Source organism: Capsella rubella, unplaced genomic scaffold (assembly GCF_000375325.1).
Source record: "Capsella rubella cultivar Monte Gargano unplaced genomic scaffold, Caprub1_0 scaffold_3, whole genome shotgun sequence".
Taxonomy (NCBI): domain Eukaryota; kingdom Viridiplantae; phylum Streptophyta; class Magnoliopsida; order Brassicales; family Brassicaceae; genus Capsella; species Capsella rubella.
The window spans coordinates 14,769,351-14,787,926 of NW_006238921.1; the positions used below are offsets into that span (position 1 = coordinate 14,769,351).

The 18,576-nt window shown below is 31.3% G+C and overlaps 4 protein-coding genes across 5 annotated transcripts; 2 read left to right on the plus strand and 2 right to left on the minus strand.

Moving 5' to 3' along the window:
* Positions 1-422: 422 nt before the first annotated feature.
* On the plus strand, positions 423-3,135 carry LOC17893189 (succinate--CoA ligase [ADP-forming] subunit beta, mitochondrial). The gene is made up of 11 exons (XM_006297697.2): positions 423-629; positions 894-1,004; positions 1,104-1,215; positions 1,317-1,381; positions 1,476-1,553; positions 1,660-1,734; positions 1,834-1,986; positions 2,068-2,202; positions 2,304-2,468; positions 2,567-2,689; positions 2,783-3,135. Exons 1-11 carry the CDS (start codon positions 531-533, stop codon positions 2,930-2,932), a joined length of 1,266 nt encoding a protein of 421 aa, XP_006297759.1. The 5' UTR covers positions 423-530; the 3' UTR covers positions 2,933-3,135.
* Positions 3,136-8,296: 5,161 nt separating this feature from the next.
* On the minus strand, positions 8,297-9,233 carry LOC17893105 (CRIB domain-containing protein RIC6). Its single transcript, XM_006299307.1, has 3 exons — positions 9,161-9,233; positions 8,858-8,964; positions 8,297-8,761 (listed from the first exon to the last, which is right to left on the minus strand). The coding sequence occupies exons 1-3, from the start codon at positions 9,231-9,233 to the stop codon at positions 8,297-8,299; spliced, it is 645 nt and encodes a 214-aa protein (XP_006299369.1).
* Positions 9,234-12,484: 3,251 nt separating this feature from the next.
* Positions 12,485-15,362, minus strand: LOC111831498 (TBC1 domain family member 15). 2 transcript variants are annotated; one of them, XM_023786007.1, is made up of 12 exons: positions 15,272-15,362; positions 14,822-15,041; positions 14,612-14,707; positions 14,442-14,545; positions 14,140-14,339; positions 13,926-14,048; positions 13,760-13,848; positions 13,562-13,667; positions 13,399-13,496; positions 12,979-13,224; positions 12,808-12,891; positions 12,485-12,724 (listed from the first exon to the last, which is right to left on the minus strand). In XM_023786007.1, exons 2-12 carry the CDS (start codon positions 14,930-14,932, stop codon positions 12,704-12,706), a joined length of 1,278 nt encoding a protein of 425 aa, XP_023641775.1. In that variant the 5' UTR covers positions 14,933-15,041; positions 15,272-15,362; the 3' UTR covers positions 12,485-12,703. The 2 variants fall into 2 exon arrangements, with proteins under 2 accessions (XP_023641775.1, XP_023641776.1); XM_023786008.1 differs by lacking the exons at positions 14,822-15,041; positions 15,272-15,362 and having other exon boundaries at positions 14,140-14,332; positions 14,442-14,700.
* A 224-nt stretch (positions 15,363-15,586) lies between these two features.
* LOC17893137 (60S ribosomal protein L14-1) lies at positions 15,587-16,959 on the plus strand. Its single transcript, XM_023786294.1, has 5 exons — positions 15,587-15,669; positions 15,834-15,935; positions 16,153-16,282; positions 16,368-16,480; positions 16,746-16,959. Exons 1-5 carry the CDS (start codon positions 15,667-15,669, stop codon positions 16,800-16,802), a joined length of 405 nt encoding a protein of 134 aa, XP_023642062.1. The 5' UTR covers positions 15,587-15,666; the 3' UTR covers positions 16,803-16,959.
* The last annotated feature ends 1,617 nt before the right edge of the window (positions 16,960-18,576 follow it).

The window sequence follows — 18,576 nt, forward strand, 5'->3', positions numbered from 1 at the left end:
ATACGGTGGGGAGATCCTAATGCTGAGACGCGTGTGTGGAGCTTCTGTGGTCTCTCTGCCGATGATACCATGGCCGTTTGTTTCACGACAGTTATTCACTTGGTCCTTTTCGGACTAACTGAACGGGGCTTATGTTTCAATGACTGACATCTTTTTTTACTCTTGGAATTTGAATAAGTTTTTACACGATTGGTAATGTCAATAGATTTATCAGCCAAATCTATTTTTAATCAAAATTGTATGGTAAATAATTTTTTTTTTTTAGTGAGTTAAATTGGTACTTTTGTAGTATTTTTTGTTTTTATATTTTCCCCATTGAGAAATTACGAAATTATTTTTCGAATTTTAAAGAGCCGGCGACATAGAAATAGAATAAAGAGGGTCAAATTGAAAAATTCATAAAGTTGGAAAAAATTAGGGTTAGACTCCTCAGATCGTTCATACTTGACACGCTGCGACTATTCTCTTCTCTCCCTATTTTTCTCATTTTCTCTCATTCGCTTCGCTGGTTTTCGTAGACAAATCGAACGATGAGGGGATTGGTGAACAAGCTCGTCTCTAGATCTCTCTCCGTCTCCGGGAAATGGCAGCAGCAACAGCTTCGTCGTCTCAACATCCACGAGTATCAGGTTCCTCTTCTCTTCATTTCGTTTTTTGAAACATTCTTCTATAGTATGCTAAAGCTGTGTAGATTCGCTTTTCTAGTACGATCTGTGTCTTTGTATTTTGTTTTTGGGGTTGATCCACTGGTTGATTTGTGGTAGAGATAGAGAATTGAGTTGTATTGAGTGTCTCTGTAGAAGTTGTATTTTGAAAGTAACCACTAGTTGACATGGAATCGTCTGGGTTTAGGGGAAATGTAATTTGTATTGTGTTTTCTCCGATACAATCAGGGAGCTGAGCTGATGGGCAAATACGGAGTTAATGTGCCAAAAGGAGTAGCTGCTGGTTCTTTGGAAGAAGTTAAAAAGGCTGTCCATGAAGTTTTCCCCAATGAAAGCGAGGTAAATTAATATAAGCATGTCATTTGTGAGGGACTTGATTCTTCTAATCTCTATTTGTAGTAACCTTATTGAAAGAGTGCTCTTTTCCGTGTGATACAGTTGGTTGTTAAGAGCCAGATCTTGGCTGGTGGAAGAGGTCTTGGAACATTTAAGAGTGGTCTTAAGGGTGGTGTTCACATTGTTAAGCGTGACCAGGCTGAAGATATTGCTGGTATTGTGCCTGGTTTCTTGTTTATCTTCTTCTTCAAGTGTTGGATGCATCTTTTTGTCTCAGAGTTTATTGATCCTATTAAATTTTCTTATCATTTGTAGGAAAGATGCTTGGACAAGTACTCGTCACAAAACAAACTGGACCTCAAGGCAAAGTAGTTAGCAAGGTTTGTTATAAGTTATTCATGAAGCTCATGATTTGTGTTTTTTTTTTCAATTCTTGTGACTGCTATTTATTCATTGTATATTAATCTTGAGCAGGTTTACTTGTGTGAGAAATTGTCACTCGTCAATGAGATGTACTTTTCCATAATTCTGGACCGTAAATCTGCTGGACCGGTATGCTACTACGCAAATGATGAACTTCTGTTCACTTCTCTACTTCTAGGCGTGCTGTTCTAACCCCCTGCTGTAACATCTAAAACACTTCCCTTTCCTATTTCAGTTGATCATTGCTTGTAAAAAAGGTGGTACCAGTATTGAAGATCTCGCTGAGAAGTTCCCTGACATGATTATCAAGGTTAGTTGACACTTAATGCTCTAATCTCCTAATAGATATATCGTTCTGAGTTCCTTTCTCATGCTGATTTTTGACCCCTCAACTCATGGTTCTGCATAGGTACCAATTGATGTGTTTGCTGGAATCACTGATGAAGATGCTGCTAAGGTTGTGGATGGTCTGGCTCCCAAAGCTGCTGACAGAAAAGATTCGATTGAACAAGTGAAGAAGCTATACGAACTCTTCCGCAAGAGTGACTGCACAATGTTGGAAGTGAGTTCTCTCTCACTGTCATGTTTCTACACCTTTTTCAGTTATCAATACCTTTGTTTGAATTCCCAATTTCTCTTGTAGATCAACCCTCTTGCAGAGACATCCACTAATCAATTGGTAGCTGCTGATGCCAAACTGAACTTCGATGATAATGCTGCGTTCCGACAAAAAGAGGTTTTCGCCATGCGTGATCCAACACAGGAGGATCCCCGAGAGGTCTCTGTCTAAAATCTCTCTTGTATCATCAAGAAATCTATGTTTTGTTATTAAGTTGATAGGATATTAAAAGGAAAAAGGGTGTGTTTTGCTTCTCGTAGGTGGCTGCCGCGAAAGTTGACCTGAACTACATCGGCTTAGATGGAGAGATTGGTTGCATGGTGAATGGTGCTGGATTGGCCATGGCAACCATGGACATCATTAAACTACATGGTGGAACTCCCGCCAATTTCCTTGACGTTGGTGGAAATGCGTCTGAGCACCAGGTAAAAGAAACTTTCTTTCTTCACTTTGGGGAATCATAATTCCTTGTTGATTAAAAAACCAATTTTAAAAAGAGGGTTTTTGACCCAAAAACAATTAGGTGGTGGAAGCGTTTAAAATATTGACATCTGACGATAAGGTGAAAGCAATCTTGGTGAACATATTTGGTGGTATAATGAAATGTGATGTGATTGCAAGTGGAATCGTGAACGCTGCAAAAGAGGTGAGTTGAGAAACAAACCTTGTTAGCAGAAACATATCATACAGTAGAATGAATGGTTCATGATTGAGTAATCGTGTGAAATGGTGAGGACAGGTCTCATTGAAAGTGCCAGTGGTGGTTCGTCTAGAAGGTACGAACGTGGAGCAGGGAAAGAGAATCCTAAAGGAAAGTGGAATGAAACTCATAACGGCTGATGATTTGGATGATGCAGCTGAGAAAGCTGTTAAAGCATTAGCTAACTAATCTCTGCTCTCTCTTTTTCTTTCTTTCTTTCTATATATATCAAAAAAAAGTCAGGGTTTGTCAATTGTTTTATGGTTGACGCAATTTACACTTTCTCGCTGATAAAATTTCTTCAAACAGATCAATAATGAACTGGTCTCTCTTTGTTTTTCTGTGTTCGATCCAAAGAAAAATTATATTGGAGTTCCCAATATCTTTTTGTACTCATGGTTTTTGATACTTGATGTCTTGATGATATATGGTTCAAGTTTTTCTCATACATAGCCACAAAACTAATTTCCCTCTCCCCAAAACTGAACTCGCTAAATTAAGTCGTCTCTTGCTAATAACATGCGTTGCCTGAGTCTTTTCCTCTTCTTCCTCTCAACAGCATACTTTTTGGTAAATCATATAAAAATATGGCCTTATCGATACCAGAAATTAATATATATACATGTAATTAACATGTGACATGACTTTGGTATTCTCTCTACATATTATCAAGGGTTAGTTAAAACTATAGCTATGGTAGACTTCAAAATTAAAAGTTGGGTATCACTAATTTGAAAATTAGTTCTCTCACATGATGTCAGAAAAAAAGACAAAAATAACCCTATACAGTTTTAGATGGTTAAATGAAATGATTCTGCTTTCTATCTGTATTGGTAAAGAAACGCACAACTCCAACATTAAATAATGTCGACGATATCTTCGAACATATTGGATATCATTACGTTTAGTCGATATCATTATGTTTAGTCGATAACTCCAGATAACAATTAGTATGTATACTAAGGTAACAAGTCTAATCTTATAAATTAAAAAATTGGTAGTAAATACTACAAGGTACTCACTAACTACACACTTGACCTTCTAAAATAGTATGTAGACATAAACATAACATTATGGATAGTAGATAACATAAACATTAGAGGATTATGTATTTATTATTAGGTAAAAGAGGCGAGTTATGTGATCATGATCATGATCATTAGAGGATTTGCACTAGTGACATCTTTTAATGAGAAATGCAATGTAACCGAACGTACTTTAAGTCCTAGTTATGGCTAATTTTATATAGTAAAAATTATCTTAGGTTGATAATTTTTACAACTAATAAATATTAATGTCGATTAGCTCCCGGTTTGATAATTCTTATGTTATACCGGTAACTACTAGAGTGAGAAAAAAATCATGTAAGTGTTATGTTATACTAGTAACTAGTATAATAATAACATAGTTTTATTATGTGATAAACTTAGATTTTATTCTCTTAAATCATGTACTATATATATTACAAAACCTAAACCCTAACAACTATTTTGTCAACCCTAACAACTATTTTATCAACCCAAACCGAAATATAATTTCATTTAATTACAAAATCTAAACCCTAACCACTATTTTATCAACCCAAACCGAAATATAATTTCGTTAAGTTACAAAATCTAAACCCTAACCACTATTTTGTCAACCTAAACTGAAAATAATTTTATTTAATTACAAAATTTAAAACCTAACCACTATTTTGTCAACCCAAACCAAAATTATAATTTCGTTTAATTACAAAAACTAAACCCTAACCACTATTTTGTCAACCCTAACCACTATTTTGTCAACCCAAACCAAAATATAATTTTGTTTAATTACAAAATCTAAACCCTAACCACTATTTCATAAACACAAACAAAAATACATTTTTGTTTGGTTATAAAATCTAAAGCCTAACCAATGTATTATAAACTCAAACCAATATATATTTCCATGAATTCGATAACACTATTCATCAGTGATTAAAAGCATTCGATAACTTTTTTTAAAACATGTTAAATAATATGTTATCGCAGTAAGTTACATAGTATCCGTTAAATTGAGTATTTATATAAACTGGTAATATAAATATTTTATACAAGTACGTAAATACATATGTATGATAAAACTGTATAAAACAAATAAATAACAAAATAATAAGAAATAAACTGAATGAAACACATATTGTATACTAATTTGGTTATCCGGTAACACGTATTAAAAATCAGCTAACCTCGGCGTCATCAGTTTCGTCAACCACATCATCTTTATCATGGCCCACAACACGTTTTTTTGTTCCAAAAAAATTCAGTACAGCAAGTGTGTAGGGTTAAAATCGTCCAAAAAATATCTACCTAATTAAAAAAAGATCAGTGACATTTACTTAATAAAATGGTCAACTGAGGGTATGACTTACAATTTCCCTATTATCAAACTAGAAAACTTATTTACAAAATAATAATTATTAGTTTATCGATAAATTAATACTTTTATAAATTAAAAGATTTTCATGGTTTTGATATTATCAATGTATAGAAGTTTATTGTATGTGACTTTTAAATAGTACATGTATGTCCACCAAATATAGTAACCAAATTTAATATAACCTTGAGTAAAAAAAAATTGTACAAATTTTGATGTAAACCTTTCATAGTCTCGCATAAAATTATCTTGAAATAGGTGATTTTAGATGTTGAATTATTGCAATTATCCCTCTTTTAGAATTTCTCCTCATAATACTTGGTAGAATAATGAAATGGGTGTACTCTTTTGAAATCATGTCTTTTGTACAATAAGCATTATTGATATTTGTTCATACTCAAAGTCTACAGAAATATGATGTTTATCTTTCTTTTGAGGTCATGGATCATGGTATATTTTCAAATATAATAGAATTTGCGAACGTACCTCATACCTCAGTGGATTCCTTTACATTCTACAAGCTAGTGGGATGCTATTATTATAGGTTTTGTCTATCTCACCAAAGATTCTAAGACTCCACGATGTATTCGGAATAGGCGTATAGCTGACAACAACAGTATGACATTGTCGATTTACATTTTCATCAACTTTCCAAACGATATTTGAGAAACGATATCACAAACTTAAATTGTTATTTGTTAGTACATTACCAACTTGACTAACATATTTATTGAGGTCAATTTACGTTTTTTTGGTAGTTATTATATTTAATTTTGCTTATTATTTAATAGAAGAATATATAACAAATAAAAAATAAATAATACAACTAGACCAAAAAAAAAGTTGAAAATGTTTACATAGAAAAATGAGAACATCACTTGATTTGAATTTTGAAAAGAAAAAATACCTAAAATAAAACTACGTACTAAAAATATAACATACAGTACATACAGCCAATAAATTCAGGAAAAAAGAAAACAAAAGAAAAGCACGTTTTTAACATAATAAACTAGAAACGGACCCGCGCTACAGCGCGGGGGAAAATATTTATCTAATATATAATTAAAAGTTATAATAAAAGAAGAAATCGAGTATATGAAAACTTTAAATGATTCCACTTGTAAAATATACACGCTTATATTGTATGTATGTTTTAACAGACCAACTCTTAAAAAATGTTTTTAAAAAATATTAATCATAACCCGTTTAACTATATGATTGTTAGTTTACAAACCAGTCGTGTATTACTAAAAATATCATCGACATAAATGCATAATATTTGAAAAAGCATTATCCAATGAAAGTGATGGGAAATGCTAATATATACCAAAAAATAAGAATAATAAATCATTCACTTGCAAATTCTAAAATAACAAAAATGCAAATGATAAACTTTATGATATAGATGAACCATGTTAATAAAAAATGAGGAAGAGAGAATTTGGATATGGAATGATCCAGTTTTTTCAAATAAGGAAAAGATGAATTGGGTAGATGAATAACAGTATTGATAGAGATTAACTTGTCTTCGAATTTAAGTTGATTTACTTTTTAAAAAATTCCAAAAATATCGTTAGGATTAATTTATTTGTTGAATTGACTTTCGTAAGCATTTATTATAAAAGAAAATTAATTTGGGAGTCTTATAGAAATTTTATGTGATGGAATATATTATTAAGATTAGGAAACAAATTCTTCATGTAAACATATTTTACTATGATTACCTTATGAATATATATTACTTATTTTTAAATTTTAAATTTATTGATATTTAAATGAATAATTTTGAAATTTAATTTCCCATTGTAAAACATAAATTACGTAATTACTTATTAATTTTTTTCACATGCTTAGTAAAATACAAAATATAAAAATATTTATTATATTTCCAAAAGTATAAATAATATTTCATTTACTATAAATAATTTTTGTTTTTTGTTATTTATTTATATTGTGTATATAAGGAGTATAAAATAATAAATGAATATATTATTTTCAATATGAAAATATTTTATTCTTGTTATATATATATATATATCTGTATATTTTTTTAGGTAATTAAATCTTCACACTTAGATATTGTTTGTTAGAATCATAAAATTTAATTAGATCTCCGAAAATAAATAATCAGAAAACTAAACCAATATTGTATTGTTTTGATTATTAGAATATTTTCTAAAACTGAGATCTCTTTGTATAAATGCTATTTCTAAATTTAAATTTGTCAGTATTATTTCCAAAAATATAGTTTTCAAATATAAGTTTTCGGAAGCTATTTTAAATGCTAATTTTTATTAAAACTTTACAATTAATAATTGTGTTCATTGAAAATTTATATATTTTAAATATTCATATTTTCATTTTAAAATGGATAATTAAATCGTAGTCTTTAATACTGTATTAGGAAACTTTAATATTTTGGGTGGGTATTTAATCATATTTCCAAATGATTAACCATTATATCAAAGATTACAAAGTTATTTGGTAATTAGAATATTATCTAAATATTAAAGATCTTTTTTAGGTGATGAGAAACGTAATTACCTTAAAATGTGCAATTGTTATTCACCATTTATATTTAAATATACACAATTAATTTAGATTTCTAAAATATGCATGTATCATTATTATAGTTTCCTAAATAAGGGGAATTTTTAGTAATTGATTTTTTTTTAATAGTTAATGTCCATATCCAAATTTTAGTCCAAAAATTAAGTATCAATCATTTTAATTTCGGGTTAATTTTCTGTTTTTGACCCGACCCGAAAGTACTTTTGTACTTCTCTTTTACTATAGTAGGGATATCAAATCCGCAAAATTATCATTAATTAAGGAAGAGACGAAGCAGCTACAAAAAAAGAAAAAAAGTCTTATTGGTTTACTGGAAACTGAGAATAATTAACAATGTGTATCATATGCTCTCTTGTATTTATGATATCAATGATCTATAATATGTACGTTCAAAGTGACTTGGTTGCACCAAAAAAAATTATATTTTTCTAAATTCTCCTTATATATGTGCATTATATATTAGTCAATAAACATTACAAGGAATGAACAAGAAAATCTAACAAATGGTAATGGTGCATGTGTTCAATGATTATTGACCATGTACGTACGTACGGGTAGCTAGCTAGCAGCAAAGTCTCTTTTTCAAAAATCATCTCTATTGTCGAATTGAGGCATTGATCTAACCGAACCAGTCTCAGACATATACTCCGACATATTATCCACATCAGATCTTCTCTTCGATCTTGAAGACCCTCCATTAATGGTTTCTGACCTAGTCGACGACTTCTTCTTCCTCCTCGATTTCTTTGGAGCTTCCGGTAATCCACGAGACCATGAAGAGAGGTCTTCTTGCTCAGACGCTAGTTCCTTTTGTCTCCTCGACGATGACGATGTGCCTTTGTTCGAAGACCGGCGTTTAGTTTTGTCCGATGGTTTAATTTCTTTTGTGGGAGAACCTTTCTCCGACACTGTTTTCCTCGTAGATTTTGGTAGTTTTGGTAAATCTCTGGACCGACCACCATATTCTGACGTACATTTCACGGAGGAATCGTCTTCTCCACCTCCTTCACCAGGCCCGAAACCCTCCCCAGCTCTGAACTCAGTCATCTTTCAAATCACATAACATTAACCAAATCAGTTCTCTACCATATTATCAAGATTATTAAACACAAGTAACAACATAGTGTATATATAAATAGTTACCCAGCTTGGAGCGGTGGCATTAGCGGATGGTCCATCCCAACCGATATGGGCAACATGCTTTACGTCCGTTGGATTCCCGATTTGTATTTCTTCTTCTTTTTCACTTTCTGCCATCATTTTTAATCATCACCACGAACAAAACACACAAAAGGAAGATTAAATCATCTAGTCACACACACAAACGTCGTACCTACTTACAATGCATGCATGCAAAAAAATTTCCGTAATTTTATCATAGTAATACAAATTTTTGATATGAAAATAGAAGAAGAAAACAAGAGGTCAAGGGTAAACAGAACTTACCAAATACTTGAGAGATGTATCGGAGCCCTTTTAAGAGGCTTTTCATCTTGGAGCTTGACATTGTGAGTTGCATAGATCTCTCTTTTTAGGTTTTTTTGATTCTTTTGTTTTTGTCTAAATCATATACTAAGAAGAAGGGTGGGAAATTATCATTCCATGCAAGAACAAGATGATGTATTCCCCGGAAACTAGTTTTTGTTTTTGTTTTCAAACCTCACTTTTCCCAGAAATTATAAGAAGTTTAATTGGTGACACTAAAAATTGAGGAAACCAAAAATGATACGTAAGAAAAACATCGTCTATAGCTCTAGACCCAAAATAATGTCTAGAGAGAAACAAGAGTTCATCTAAAACTTGTAGGTTTATACGGATTAAAAAAAGTTTAAGGAAAGATATACAAAATTGTTTTAAAATTTATCTACAAAATCCTCATACCTCCGGAGAGAAGAAAAAAAAAACATCAAACGAAGAAACTAAGAAACCAAAAAATGAAGGAAAATAAGAAAATGTTTGTTTGAAAATTTTGAATGATGGGTGGAGAGCATAGAAAGGCGATATTGCAAAAAGGAGTGTGCAAAAATGTTTGTTTAAACCAATTTTTTCGTTAATCTGATGGTTACAAATTTGTTTCTCTATTACTATCTGAAATCAATCATATCAAAATTTAGAATTAATATATAGAATTACGTTTTTTCTGTTCCATCAAATGTATAATTAATCATTTATTTTGCCTTTTTGTCTCATTTTTTTTTTATCTTAATAAACTTCAATGTATGTAGAGAATGTCTTAGTTCAACTATTAAATTATATAATTAAGAAAATGGCAATGAGATGTTTGCATAATTTTAATAGTTTGGTCTTTTTCAATATTGGACTCTACAAAAACATGATTTTTCGTTTTTTTTTTGTATATAGACAAAGACATCTATGTCTCTCTATCACATAAATTAAATGTGTGAATTATTATGCTGTAATAGAATTTTTATTTCCGAAAATATTATCTCAATTTTTGTATGTAATTTTGTCATTTGTTAATAGAAAATAAAATTGAATCTATACTATTAAAAGGGGAGCACTTTTTGTAAGTGTTGCCAAACATAATTAAAAATAAGAAATGAAATAAAATGTAATCTCAACCATGTAACCAAACAGAATTAAAGACAGCAAAAAAATAATTAAAAAAAATAATAATAATAATAATAATAACAATCTATATTATGGAAATAATATAGATTTGGTTACCATAAAATTAGACAATTAAATTCGAAATTTAACATATTTTATCTACATTATATATTTTTTTGAAATTTTCAAAAACAGTAATTTATGTTTATAAAATTTAATAAAAAATTTATCATATATTTAGAAAAAATGATATTTTAGGAAAAATAAAAAGAAAAAGAAATATGTAATCTTAAAAAATAATTACATTTTATGTAAACTTAAAAGTTATATAATACTAAAAACTAATTGCATTTTACGTAAAACCAAATTTGTAGTCAAATACCCTTTAAACATATCTATCCAATATTGTTTTTAAGAAATTCAGATTTTAAAATTGTCAAAATCTTAGAGTTTAGATCTTCCCAACTAATTTTCTGCAGGTTATTTTTTTAAAAAATAATCACTATAAAGAAAATATTTTTTAAAAAATCTTAATCTTCATTAATTAGATCATATTATATAACAGCTCAATCAATAAAATACTAACTATATTTGAGATCGTTTAGTTATTTAGCAATATAAAACTTCAGAATATGAATCTTATATACAAGTTTAAATGTACTAACCATATTTTGAATTGTTTATATAAAAATTAATTAACTATGTCTACTTATCAAATGTGCACACAATAATAATTACCATCACCTAAAATATAGATATTTCTAATTAAAAAATTAACGTAATTATAGGAACAAAAAAGCAATTACGAATGCAATTAAAGAACATTGTTAAGGTAGTCCATAATCGTAATTATGTTTACCTCAAAAATAATATATGGTTTTACACTTATAAGGAAAAAATTTGGTCGTTATCTTTTAACTATAAAAATTCACTAATTTGGTAAAATTCAACTTTGGGACGATTATTTTAAAATTTTCACGTATATTTTTTTTATAGCATGTAAATGGTGTTATTTATAAAAAAAACTAATTGTATTGGAAATAATGGGTACGAGACGGGAGCGGATAATTTGAAAAAAGAAAATATTATCCAAACTATTTCTCATAAAAAGCATGATGAGAAATAAAAGTAACGAGACGATATCATAAAATCAAGAAAGTAAATTCAATTTCAATTTTCAAATATCAAATAACATGTATGATACATGAACATGAAATTTGAATTTTTATATTTAGTTTTAATTATTCAACTTTATTCCAAATATTGGAATATGAAATAACTGGTACGGGTAATTTGAAACATAAAAAATATCATCTAAACTATTCCTAATAGAATATGGGACACAAATATTTGGTCACGTGAATTTAAGAAGAACATATGCGGACATACTATTTACTAATGTGGATTACAGGAAATGTATTTTTTGCGGGTCAAAATATTTTAATCTGTATTGGGTAAAAAATATTTTTAGTGTGTAACATGCATAGCGGACGTGTTTGATCCTTTTAACAAATATATTTAGTACATCCGGGATCAGATGTTTTTTTTATTATTGTTTTTATTATGTTTGATAGCTCACGGTTCACACTCAATTTGGGTCTGCTATCATGTCGATCCGACATTCACAAACTTTATGAAAGCAAACTAATATTAGTTTATGTTATAAATGATATAGAGAATATATATATCTAAAAACAAAACCTTATATTTATGTGTAAGTCTAAATCATTGACATATTTTCTTATATGTTTGACTAAAATATACATTTTCAAATGGGTAAATAATTAAAATGGTTATGAGATGGAAAATTTGATATATTTAGGATGCACGGGAGAAAGTTTTGGTCCAGAAATTGACAAGCCACATTTCTTTTACTATTTGTTTTAAGGTACAGCTGTTTTTAATTAAAACAAAGCGTATCGTTTTTTTTGTTTAACCTAATAAAAAAATATGGAATTGGTACGGGTTTAATTATAAATGTTAATAACATTCTTAAAAGTTACGTTTACAAACACAATCATGTATGTACGTAATATATGTCAAAATTTAATACTAAATTTTGGATTTGAAATCAATCCCGTCCGAATCTAGTGTTTCATTAAAATAATCATTATATACATTATACGAATTTTCTTAAAATTATACAATCATGCAAAACAGAAAAATGTGAAAAAGAGTAAAATAATGTAAGGAGGTAAGTGGCCTGTACGTAGTTCATTCGTATAACTTAAAAACGGCACACAGTTTACCATAAAATGTAAATTAACGAAAATATTAATCATCAGAGCATTCTCATCGATCTCCTTCCAGAACCTTTCAAGAAACTTCTGTCCGGCAATGAACAATCTTCTGATCAAAAACTGTACAAGTATATGTTTGATATATAAAGTCGTGGCGTAGAGGTTTTGAGCAAAATCTTTATTGCTTATTACTATTAGCCTGCAAGAAACACACAACAACATCTGCATTAGTATAACTCTATGTCATCATATCTTCCTCAGGTTACAGTGAGTGAAAGAAACCTTTTTCAGGAACTTTTCATGGATCTTCAACGCTTCTTTACATGCTTTCTTTGCATCAAGATTACCCGCAATGTCTCCTAGTATCTGCAAACCAACTTAAACTTTGATGTCCAGTTTCCTTTTTTTCCTTTTTGGCTTTGAGAGAAAGAGTGAAGAGATAAAGAGACATACCTGAACAACATCGTCTAAGCCTTTAGCCTCTTTCAACAGACGTTTGTTCTTTGTCTGTAGAACGCTTGCGACCACAAAGACAGCAAGCGTATTGCGATGTTGCTCGTTCTGCCCACTGTTTATGTATTTCCTTTCAAACTTGCCATACCGTTTTAGTAACTTGGGATCGGATGCTGCATTGTTTCGGTTTTCTAGTTCCTCGTATGTTGCAAACATGGTTGGGTTGTACTCCATCGCCCACATCAGCTGCAATCATAATCCATTTCACATTATTCTCATTACCCAAAGAGCAGAAAACACAAAACACCATGATAAACATACAGCAATAGTTTCCCGCTTCAGAAACAATCACAGCAAGTAAAACCAAGAACTAATAGTAGAAATGCAGAAATTTTGAATATGAACAAGCAGTGTCATTACCTCCCAAAGGTACAAAGCGTCAAGGAAGGAGAATTCTCTCCTGAAAAGTACCATCAGCATCCTAATAGCAAAAAGATACTCCCCACCATCCAGATCCTCTGTTATGTTAACACGTTTTAGCCCACCAATTCGAGAAGTGTTCGTAATAGCAAAACACTCTTACCTAGATGTTGATGGAGACGAGGATCCACTGTTTTTATGACCTGTGAGAGCACACCCAGCTGAGTCTGGACACCCATTGATGTTGCTGTTGCCCTGAAATTTTCTCTCTGAAATTCAAGAAAAACAATAAGCCGTGAATACAATAGTCTGGTGATGACATAAAACATGAGAAGTTATGTCATAGGTTATTAGTTATTACTAGTCTCCGCATTCCCCGCTCAAAGCACCAGAAAGCGTCGGCTTCATCATCAAAGAGGATTATCATTGGGGAACATATATCATTCATTCCTAAATGAATAGACAAAGTGAATCAGTTCTGTTTCTATTCTTTTTTAAGATTAATCGTTAACAGCCTGAACACTTACCCTGAACATAACCAATGTCAAGGTTTAACCATGTATATATGGCAAGAACATCCCATAGTTTTGACTGATTAGTATCATTCTCATAAAAGCAGAGATACCGATCTGTTCTAGCAACATCAAGGCCTACAACAAAATTTTACCATATTAGATGTAGAAGAAAACATGTTATAGGAACACAATCAGTAGGCCTAAACTTATATATATAATGGCATACCGATTTGGTGCAGTGAGAGCATCCATTGGAGAACTCTCTCATCTGTAACCTGGTTTTTCACGACCCATCCTTGATTTTCCACAGAAGATTCATCTATTGGCTTCCCACTTTCTGAAACCACTGCCATTGTGACGTACTTGCCACTACCAATGACAGGAACCATTTTCTTACATTCTTCTTTCCATGCACCGTACTGCTCCCTTAGATGATCAATAAATTTAAACTCAGCCATGACGTGATGGCACATCTACAGAACTAGTCAATGATTGAGCAGACATGATCAACCAATTCAATAGTAGTACCTTCTGCGATTCCGCAGCCTGTTCCTTTCCTCAAAAGTGCTGTCTGGATCGTAACACCCTAACAAAAACTCCCAAACAGCGCCTTTGATGGAGGGATGAATTCCCTAACAAAGAAACCAAATGAACAACAACAAAAAGGGCATAGAACAAAACAAGAACACGGCACTCACTCCGCGCTGTATACGCCTGAGCACTTTTTCCATATCCAAATGGCCATCTTCAGTAAACGCAGCGTGCCATCTTCTAGCACTTAGAGTTTTCCCAGCCTGCAAATAACATATCACAAATGATAAATCATATCATAAGGCTACAAACAAGAGCAATTCTTTTGAGATCTGATAAGGCTATAACTTTTCAATTCCTCAAGATATAAGACAAACCCTTGATTTAAAACGGGTCCTTGGAACATCTGGTTGACATTCTGGTCTAACTGGATAGAAACCTTGCAAATCTTCTCCTCCGGATTTCCACATAAATCCACAGCAAATCATTCAACCTTCTTCTCAATCTATATTTTTTGTATACACCAAACTTGTACTTTTATAGGCAATCATCACCCATCTCCCACATAAACCATTGTTGGATTCATCACACCTCAAACTATACAATATATAAAAACCCATCATATCAGAACGGAGAAAAAAACAAAAACTTTTAAACGAATACACAAGGAAGATACGAACGAGAAGAACAAGGTAAGAACGAGAACGACGAAGCTCCCATGGCTCAATTATATAGACATCTTAAACTCAGCATCACGACATCATCATTTGGATCAATTCGATTAGACTAAACAATTTGAAACTTATTTACAAAGATTATGAACATACATTTTACAGAGATGATTCGAATTGAGATCCTAAACAGCCGGACTCTCCACGATCTTCAGAGACATGCCCTGTCTTTCTTATTCTTTCTTTCTTCTTCTTCCATTATTCATCTTTCTATTTCTAGGAGAGGACTCTTGCCATTTTAACCGAACCATCCCAAATTGTATCTTCGATTTCGATTTATACATTCAACCGATCGGTTTTAGTTTTGTTTTCGGTTCTTTCTAAACGACATCGTGTAAGTGTAATGGGCCTTTTAAATTATTAGTGGGCTTCTATGTGCCTTAAATTTAATCAATCAAAACCCTAATAATCTCTTCGGCACATAAATAAAGTCTCTTCGCCGCTCGTTCAATTTTCTTCTTGCTTCCCTCTGTTTCTTCCAGCCGGCGAAAATGGTGAGAATTGTTCTTCTTCCATCCATGTGTTATAGTGTTTCTGAAAGCTTTTTCGGATCTCTTTTTGTTAAAATCCTTGATTTTGGGTTATCTCTCTTTGGAATTTGCTATCTTCGTAATTTCAGATTAGTATAGTTTATAACCTCTGTTTGTGTATTTTGAAGGGTTTTAAGAGATTCGTGGAGATAGGGCGAGTGGCCCTTGTTAATTACGGAAATGATTACGGGAAGCTCGTTGTTATCGTCGATGTTGTCGACCAAAACAGGGTAATTTCATATTCAAGCTCTGTTTTTTTTTGGAGGGTTTGGTGTTGTAATCAACAGTGATCTAATATAGTTTGTATTGTATATGTTTAGTTCAATAGTTGTGAATTAGGTGTAGTAATTTTGGTTTTGGCTGAAATTATTGATATTTGAAAAGGTTCTGTATTGTTTCATTTTGAAACGTCTAAGGGTCTCTCTGTTTGTCTTGGTTCTTTGTTAGGCACTTGTGGATGCCCCTGACATGGAGAGGATCCAGATGAATTTGAAGAGGTTGTCTCTTACTGACATTGTCATTGATATCAACAGAGTTCCCAAGAAGAAGGTTTTGATTGAGGCAATGGAGAAGGCTGGTGAGTATATTGTAGCATTGCTTTCGATGTTGTATTGCCTTGTTGGGTTAGTTGGGTCATGATGAGCTGTGGAACTTGTTTGCAGATGTGAAGAACAAGTGGGAGAAGAGTTCATGGGGTAGGAAACTCATTGTGCAGAAGAGAAGAGCTGCCCTCAATGATTTTGACAGGTTCAAGGTCATGTTGGCTAAAATCAAGGTTGGTATATGTATAGTCTTTGGTACAGATTATGTTATTGCTGAGTTTAGTGATAAATGTTATTTCAATCTCAAAACTGTATCTGCTACTACATTCACCATCATCTTGTGTTTGGGTTTGTTTTTGGTATAGTGGTTTTTGTTAGATACTGATTTGATTTTGGTTTGTATTAGAAGTTTGGTTTATTAAGAAACATCAAAATGTTATTGACTTTGATGATTAAAATCTAGGGGCAACCTATTGTTTTTTTTTTTTGCTTTTGCAGAGGGCTGGTATCGTGAGGCAGGAGCTTGCTAAGCTAAAAAAGGAGATCATTGCTTGATTTCTCTTACTTAATCACCCACCAGTTTCTTGTTTTTTGAATTTGTTCTTAGCTCAAATTATGAGATCAATTTTGCTGATTGTTAGCTACTTATATTTTGCTGTACAATACTACGATCTCAGTTTAGTCGTGGTCCGATGCTCGATATTTTTGAACTCTTATCTATATATTAAAATCTGAGGGATGATCAAATTAGGACTAAAAAAGAATTAAAATGACGCTTTGATAAGCTTGTGGCTTTGCCTGAAGACGTTAGTTGATGATCGCAGAAATGGAAACTGAGATTCCAATTAAACAGTTACAAATTCATTGCCAAAAACATCTTATCTTCCTTAACTACGGAGATTATAGATTACGAGTGACATTACTATCTCCAGAAGAGTATCTTAAAAAAGAATAAAACCAGAGATCACAGGTTTCGTTTCACCATTCCTGAAGCCAGTAACAAGATTTTGAGCTGTTAATGAAACAATAACTAAGATGTTGATGGACATGTGATAGGAGGAAAATGTTCAAAAGATAGGTTAAATCCACCATTAATGACTATTATTAGTTTATTCTTAAAACTTATATTTATAATGACCTTTTTATGTGATTATTTACACATTTTGACCCGTTATTTAAAGAGACATGTTATTTTCTTAACCTGTTGTAATAATTTTTTTAATGAGTTATATTATGTGATATACAATGTTTCTTAGCATGGTAATAAAAAAATTATATGATATATTTAATCTTACCACAAAAATAGTATATTCGATATAACATTTTTATTTTTGTGTATGGTATGATAAATGAGTTTACATGATATATATAATTTTATCATATAATTAAAAAATCTCTTTTCGCGTATAGTTTCAGAAAAAAACAAATTTTATTTTTATTATAACATTTGATAATCATATATGTACATATTATTTGAATTTTTATCAACATAACCACGTTAGCAAATACATAATACTTGAAATTAACACTGTAATAAATATTTATCGCATAACATGAATATATTTAGTTAATATGATAAATAAATAAAACATTGATATCTATTTTATTGTGTCGATAAATAATTTATTTATATGTGGAAGAACATTATCGTCCAAATTATACATATTGAGGAGAAATAACTAATTATACAAAAACTTGTATATATTTTTAATTTTTAGTCATATGAGTATATAAATTAATATCGTTCATAAGAAAACTAGTTAACTCAAACACTGACATTTGAAGTAATAAATATAATTTGATTAATCTGATATAAATACAATTTTATTACCACTCAGTATCAGCTTCATCCTCAGAAAATACCCAGCCGTTAAAGCCCTCGTATGTGACCCGATAAACTAATCCATCGATTTCTTGCACAACATCTTGGATTCCCGTAAGAGCATTCATAGTATCAGTAGAGTTGAGTATTATAACAAAAGGAGGATATGATCATTTGAGCGAAGTTGATCGCAGTTCAACTCCTCTGAATCATCTGAGGAAGAAAGCTCTACTCTATGTCTCAAACCCAATTCTTCACTACTAAACTGCTCCCACGCATTGTTAAAGCGATTTATCAACTCTTTAAAACACATGATTGAGGCATGGATCTAATCTTTTGTGTTCCTCTACAGTAGAAAAGATATCATAGGAAATTGGTTTATTGATTATTGATTGATACATGATATATAAAATACTTACGGTATCGTGGATAAATCGTTTATAAACAGATTGCTTTGCGTTCAAATATCAAATTTCACTCTCTTGTGAATTGGGAACAACCATATAG